The sequence below is a fragment of the Cyphellophora attinorum genome (genome assembly GCF_001299255.1).
Source record: "Cyphellophora attinorum strain CBS 131958 chromosome Unknown Contig1, whole genome shotgun sequence".
Lineage (NCBI taxonomy): Eukaryota > Fungi > Ascomycota > Eurotiomycetes > Chaetothyriales > Cyphellophoraceae > Cyphellophora > Cyphellophora attinorum.
Window position 1 is genome coordinate 233704 of NW_017253229.1, and position 7789 is coordinate 241492.

Here is a 7789-nt window from a genome sequence, read left to right on the forward strand (position 1 = left end):
GGCCAAGCGCATCTTTACACTCCACGCTAAGCGATTGATTTCAGGACTCGACACCTCTCCTGGTACTTGACTTTTGTCCTTGATTGCTGTCCGGGGTCTTGGGAGTTAAGCGCCGAACTCAAGTACAAAAGCTCAAAGCTAATAACCGTCTGTCCATAGCCCGAGATGACCAGAGGCATCCCACCCGTCCAGACACTCAAGCAACGCAGGGAAAGCTAGGAACAGGCAAGCAACGGCTTCACCAGCGCGGTGTTCAAATCATATTGAGGTTCTTCTCCCTGGGCGTGTCCATGCAGCCCATGACTTGGCTTTCACAGACCATTGAATGCAGCCCTCCTTCGTTCGTGGACTACACACTGCGTGTTCAAGCTCATGCTCCTCGATCTGCTCGTGTCTTTGATGAAAGGTCCATGCATGGAACTCGGTAGCCAAGCGATTCTGCTTGTCTCAGGCGCCTCTCGTGCGATGCTTGGGCCGCAACACCTAGGATAGAAGGACAAGCATATGTTGTGGCTGCCCATGCCTGCGGCTCCTCAGACAAACATCCTGGGAAGGTCGTCGGGGGGCCAGACCCCGTGGTCGCTGCACAAGACGCTCAGCTGGTGATCTAGCCCTGCCGCTCGTCTGCCGACGGTCGTCGTGTTCAACTCGACTACAAGAAGCCATGAAAAGGCTGGCCGGATTTGATGTAGGAAGTCACGTCCGTCTCTTGATGTTAGCCTGGCCGTCGTGTTATACGCCAGCAACCGACGCTAGAGCGGCCCGCCACCAAGCTTGTCCTTGGTGCAGCTCGAACTAATATCGCTGGGACCATACTGCGGGCCGAGAACACCACATTTGTGCTCGAGCGGGTCTGCTGACAGGATTCGAGACACTGTCGCGTGGTATTCAGAGGCAAACAGTTGATCAGCAGGCCTTGAGGGGTTTTGAGACGGCTCAGTCAATGGCGGCCTCGAAGCCGATCCTTGTGACTGCGGCGGCGGCGAGCTCAGATAACTCGAATTTAGGCAACAACCCGCCGTAAAGCAGGACAGTTGGCCAGATGATGATGCGCATGTAGCTACATCAGTCTGCGGCGGAGGGAGGCAAACCCAGGCTCAGCTAGCCGCAACTTCAAGTGTCCACTTCGATGTGATAGCTATCCGCAAATAGTAATTCTTCCCCACAATCTCGACCATTCATATGAAGCATGAGCGCCAGTTTCACAATGAAAATTCCACCTGCGGCTGATTCTGCACGCCAAGATACGTTCGAAAAGACTCCAGGTGATCTAGATATGATCAGAGCCGAGGACCCAGGTCAACATGTCCCTGAGGCGCAAAGATATTCGGTCAGGGCCGATGACTCGAAATTGATGAGAGACCGGGTACCAGCGTGAGACACAGGAGGGACGAGGCGACCTCTCTGACACGGCGACCATAGGGTCGTCGACGCGGTCTTGATCTTGCAGCAGCAGTAGCACCAAGGCTCTGCTGTAGTCTTTGGCAAAGCAAACTATGCGGTCGCCTCTTCTGTTGCAACTTGAAGACTGATGCCGTCGATTACGGATGGGCTGGTCAGAAATCCGAGCCTTTCCACTCACAGATGGAGGGAGCCATCTACGAACTCGGAAGCCGCTGCGAAGACGAAAAGCGAGAACGAACATCTTTCGGACCGAATACGAAGCTGGTGTGCCCTCAAGACAAGTGCACTGGCGAGAAGGACGAGTACGCGAAGCCTGAACCAGTTGCAAAGACAATCAGAGGAGAACAGGCATCCTCGGGCCTTGTATGCTCGCCGTCACCACCAGTCTGCTGGGCATAATCATCTCGTGATGAATCGATCTCGGCGGCATCAACGACCATCGCGGCGGCTGAGAACCGCGCTCAGTCAATATGCGGGAGGCAAACGCTCTTAAAACTTCGATCGCTGTGAAAAGACGCCGCTTTTGGCTTTGCGGACGTCACGAACTGACGAGTAGCCTAGGTCGTAAGACGGGCTGCCACCCATCGCCGTCCGCAAGCGCTGACCGTGCCATCAGTCCACAGAGACACCCGTTCCAGCCTCTGCTGGCTCTGCGTGCTGTGTGCGCGGCAAGAGACGTGTGAAGAGAGCTCAGAAAGGTTCCGTTATGTGTGACGCATGACGAAAGCGGACGATGACCAACGTGAACGCGACTTTTTGAAGGCTAACGCAGGCGAGGCCGGTTGGTAGTCAAGGTGGGACGAGACCGGTCGACGATGGAAGTCATAGGAGAGACTGGACTGAGCCGATACGTGGGCGATCAACGACATGCCTGTGCATGTTGTTCCTTCAGCCGTGCACCAGATCTTGCGACCGGTAGAGCCGTTGGTAGCATCCGGCGGCCTTCCCAACGCTCGAGACTAGCAGTCAATCCACGTCACGAATGCCTATACTCGCCTTTGCTCTAGACGCTATACTAGCACATCCGCTTGTCTTTAAGAGCTGCCCCGAGGTGATGCGATACTTGAAGACTGTGACCATCAGTTGAGGCAACTCTCATGATATGTTCTGCGAATATGACAGACCTCCAAATAGTCGTCCAAAAGAGCTGTTTTAGTGAAGAAGCTGTCCCCGCGGAGGTTGGGCCGCGCCGAAGCTGATAGCTAGATCGGGAAGTTCAGCAAGAAGCCTCCCGTAGAGCCCCCGGGTTTTGTGGTCGGGGAGGCAAGTGTAAAAAGATCGATTATAGTGCCTTCGAAGGAGCAATCAACCGGTCTGAGATCGGTCTGTGGCTTCATCAGCGAGTAAGTTCAGGCGAATGCACATGGCTTCCACATGAGCGCCCGGGCCGTTGTACCGTATTGATCATATCTGAGGCCTCCGTGGTAAATTGTCAGGTCGGTACAGCCAGTCAGGGGCAATGATAGGACGAGGAGCCAGAGATGAGCGGTTCCTCCAGCTCGTGACCCGAGTTTGGACAATCTCTACAGCGCCCTCCCTGGCCAGATTGTCTCGATATGTTTCTGCCAGTGTGTGAAGTTTAAGAGAAGCTCATCTCGAACCACAGACTTGAACGGCGAGAAAGGCCTTCAGCGCCCTCCCTACCTAGAAGTCTAGAATAGCAGCTCGGATACCGAAATGTAAAACTGCCATTTGTGTGCATAGCCTGGATGTCTGCCAGCGTAGTGGCACCAGAGAGCCTCTTGCTGATACTTCCTGTCCACATGACCCCTCCAGGGCTTGAGGCAACGATCTGCCGCTGGAGCAGCTCGCACCAATGCACTGGCACTGATACTATAACCTGCTTTGGCCTAAGTACCCAAGTAATTTTCTCAGGTCCGACCAGTTCAACCAGTCCCCACCACCTACAATCCCTCAAACGTATGCAGCGCAGCATAGGCCGTAGACGCCGCGCTCTGTGGATTCTGCCCGGTGATCAATCGATTCTCCTTCACGTGGTAGTCATCCCATACGCCTGCTCCTCGAACATCTGCGACGGTCAGTCAGCGCTCGGCCTCAGGAAGATGCACTCACACTTCGCTCCCAGCTGCTCAGCCCAGTCGTCGACCAGTGGACGATCCCAGGAGTTGAGGAATTTCATAACGTCCATCGTGTACTCCGCCTCACGTGTGAAGCCAGTGATGCTCTTCCCGTGAATGATAGACTTGCCAGTCTCCTTGTCAATGATGCCCGGGAAAATTGCTGGACCGTGGCAAACGGCAGCCACAACGCCTCCTCGATTCCACACGTCACTGGCGATCTTCTGTAGTCCTTTGGCAGATGGGAAATCGTAGAGCTAAGACAATCAGATAAGTTGGAACAGCGTGGGAGGATCTACCGCAGCGTGACCAGCACTGGCGAAGAACAGACCGTACTCGCTGGGGTCGAGAGTGTCCGGAGTTGGCATGTTGTCGAGCTTCTTGCGGAACTCGCTGTTCAAATCTTCGTATATCGCCTTGTCCTCGCCGTTGAGGAAGTCTTCCGTCAGACTGAGGGTGTCCGGTGTGTATTTGCCAGTCTCAGAGGAGAGATCGACCTCGAATCCAGCTTTTCGGAGGACTAGAAAGGGATGAAGGCCCTCAGTGATAAAGAAACCGGTCGGATCGCCATTGTGAAGGGGCTTGGTGGCTGCTGTGACAGCTATGAGGGCTTTGCGTGGGAGAGACATTGTCGTGGACTGAGTATCAGGAGCCTTGTTCGTTCGATGAGGGTGAGCTACCGCGTCAAAGGCCTTCTTCACTGTATGCATTTGGAGGCGTTCCTGGCTGGCACAGACACGGCTAACGCGATGTTTTGTAGCTAAAGAAGCGGTCGAAGACGCTCAGAGAACCTCAGTGAAGTCGTGTAGCATGATTAAGCAGTTTGACTCGGGTACACAATGCTAGCGCTATTAGGTATGTGTCGATCCTATTTGGGAAGGGTTCCTCGTCCTGAGAGTGGTCGAACGAAATAAGCATTGTTTGGCGAGTCTTGGTTCCAACGGCTTCGCTGCTCAAATGAGACTAGGCGCCAGTGAAGTAGCAAAGAATCGATCGGAGAGAACCGGCTTTGGGCCTCTTTGCGAGAATGACAAAGTAAATAGGTCCGCAGTGACGACTTAGCTTAGGATCGAAAGAGAACTTGCCACAAGGTCTAGGGAAAGCTCAAGTCTGCGCTATCATAGCGTGCCCGTGTTGGAAGTAACAAGGATTGCTGTGATACCGTTTAGTCAGCGAAGCTTTCTCCACCCGCTTGGGTCTAGTGGACAGGTCGCTTGATCCATGAATCAGGGGCGCTTAACTTCGCGACGTGGGACTCACCCACCGACGCCTCTAGTGGGGCCACGACGTGGCATTGCCTCCAGACAAAGAAGCAGACTGAAAAGGTTGGTTCGAGCAATCCCCACTGCGATGTTGTCTGATAGTTGCTGAGAACTTTCCACGTTCTCGGAAGCGTGAAGGACATCGGGCCTAGAGATCGCTACGTCGTGGCTGGCAACGGCCCCCCGAAGTGTGTGCATACACTGACTTCGCCTTCGGCTGATATAAAGACGCTGCCCTGCATCACTCGACCCGATCAGCGCTGGTTCGCGAGAGCCTTGCTGGTCATATACACGACCAACGCGCCGCTCCGGTGAACCCGTTGTGAGTGCCTCCGTTATTCCAGGGCCTCGGCCACCATAGCCCCAGGGGAGCAACAGCAACACCTGTCTCCGGGAGAGAAGTTCATTTGACGTCGATAGCTCTGTGAAAACTTCCTTTCTCCATGGCAAACGCGGACATGCTGTCAGAGACGCAGAAGCTGAGAAAGTTCTCTCATCCTGGTTGTCTGCCCTTCGGTGACGACATCCCTTCGCCCGAAAGCCGTCTACATCTAGTAGGGGAACGCCGGAGTGGATGAGCGTCGGACATTCAGGAGTTCGTACTTCACGGACTGGACCGGTGAACCATCTCTTGATCTCTTGAGCCACTGATTGACTAGAAGACCTGCTTGCCCCGCTGAGAAACGCAACTCCGAATCACCATGGCGCTTCTATTGCATTTCCTGTCGATATGGGCTCTGCGGCAACTCATATCTGTGGCGGCCTCCTGACTCCACGACCGATGTGGCAGCATCAGCAGACTTCAGGTACCCATTAGCGCCGCTTCCTAGCCCTGCCGATGTGTACTTCCGCTTCTTCCGTCTCATAAACAGGTAGACGATGCCCAGCAGGGGCGCAACGACAGCCATCGTGGCTCCTACCCCGATTCCGACACTTGCGCCGACAGAAAGTCCCGTCGATGTGGTGTCTGCAACGGCAGAAGTTGGTGTGGGAATTGCGGTAGACGTAGCAAGCATCGTAGGTACTGGCACAGTCGAGACGACTCCAGCGACTGAGATCGTTGCAGGCACGATTGAGGCTATCGGTCGCTCGACGACCAAGTTGTCGTCGTCGCTGGTATCGCAGCAGTCGTTCGTGCTCGAACTTTTGCGGCAGCAATAATTGCCGGTCTCGCTACAATAGCCCAGTTGTGCATTGCCCTCCCCATCCTGTGTAAACCATACGTTAGCCTCGGTGCAGCAGCATCATTATTCTACGCACGACGGAACACCCTCGCGCTTGAAAGTACCGTCTGAACGGTGCACACTCCTCGGCGGACCACGTCGGATCACTGCAGCTTTCGATCCAATATGTCTGGCCGTCGAGGCTCCCTACATCGTTGCCGAAGTTCGAGCACAGTCCATTGGGCAAGCACCAGTCAACACTCCTGTTCGGATTTTCCTCTATGTTGCGACAACACATGGAGGATGCGCTCGTGGGATCGCATGGCGTATAGGTCCGCAATTGGGCTAGGTGAGGGGCGCTGCCCTTATAGCAAACCTGCGTAAAGTTCGACATGATCGTGGGCGACGAGCAGTTGGCATGGGCGACGATGAATTGCTGCAGACTGTCCAAGATACATTACACTAGAATATAAGATCGACGGGGACATGCCATATCCCATACTGGACGATAGTATACGAGGATGGTTCTGGCAATTGGGCTCCCTCAGCTGATTCGCTCGCAAGGAACATTGGCAGGGATCTTCGAATTAGCAGCAAGGCGTTTCAGGGATAGCCCCGGGCCTCGAAATAGCCTGCGAGCCTGCATCAGGGACAGTCGGCTCTCTGGCTCTGATCTCTGTTCCAATGTATCGCATTGTCTGGACATAGAGTCGTCGAGCTTCTCGCGAAGAGAAAGCTTTGGAAGTCGTAAGATCTGAAGTCTGAGCGTGATGCAGATAGCTCAGCGCGTGCCTGCCAATGCTTCAATGACGTCTGCAGCAGCATCAGCGGCGCCGGCAGTCTGATTTGAAACTTGGGAAACCTACCGCTTTCATATTTGATCCCTGGGCTCAGTGACATACCATCTGTCGGTTCTCTGCCGTTGCGCCACCTTGGTCGTGGTCTGAATCATGCGTTTCGCAAGGTTGAGAAAGTCCGAATCCGTGTGAGACAAATACACGATGGCTCGACGAGCGACTTTGGTCATCATGTCTTGCGATCAGTCCTGAACAACGCAAGTTCAAGCATACTCTCAGGATGTTCGGAACCCGAAGGTACCTGTTCTCTTCCCGAATCCGCGAACAGGCGTTGTGTATGTTGATGCAGCTTTGGGGAACTCACAGCCCTCATCGCCACCATGCTCTGAATGGTGGACTCCATCAGTACGCTGACCAAATACGCCGCAGCCCGTTTTCGCCCTCAAGGCCGAAGAGCATAGTGAGGTCAGTCTAGCTCGTGCACGGCCTGGGTTGACTGCTCCGTTCACCGACTGTAGCGGCGATGAGCCTGAGATAGTCCTGGGCGACACTCATCGCCGACTTCCAAGCCCTCGACATCTGACTTTCTGCCCTGGAGTGCTCCTAGCCCGTGCCGCAAAACCGTGAGAATAAGTGCGATGGGACAGAAAACTGCTGAAGAAGCTAATGCGGCTGAAGCTGTACATTCAAGTTCGACGACTTGCATGTGGCGGCGAAGCGCGATCGGGGCGGTCCAGGTTCCGCCGTGGTCTACGGCCGGCTGCACGAGACTCGACTGGCTTTCGAACAGCCCTCTACAAAGTCAGTGTACAGGGAGTCTTCACCGTTGTACGCGTTCGTGACCATGGACTTCCGCTTGTGGGCGTTCAATACGCGTCATCGCGATTCTGAACTGCGGGGAAACTCCACTCCATTAACCTTTGAAGGCAGGTACCGGCACTGTGACCACCAGGAAGCCAATGCGACCACACAATGACATCGTCGAAAATTCTTCTGGTAAGCTTTCGATAAAATGCAATGGAGCGTGACCATGACTGCAACTCGTTGTGCTCAGACCGTCTCCGAGTCCTTGGATTTCCATCACC

At 54.5% G+C, this 7789-nt stretch overlaps 1 protein-coding gene across 1 annotated transcript; it reads right to left on the reverse strand.

The window, feature by feature from the left end:
* Positions 1-5454: 5454 nt before the first annotated feature.
* On the reverse strand, positions 5455-6301 carry AB675_322 (uncharacterized protein; the record flags this gene model as incomplete). The annotated part of the gene is made up of 2 exons (XM_018143261.1): positions 5455-5952; positions 6005-6301. The coding sequence occupies 2 exons, from the start codon at positions 6299-6301 to the stop codon at positions 5455-5457; spliced, it is 795 nt and encodes a 264-aa protein (XP_018005876.1).
* Between the last annotated feature and the right edge of the window lie 1488 nt (positions 6302-7789).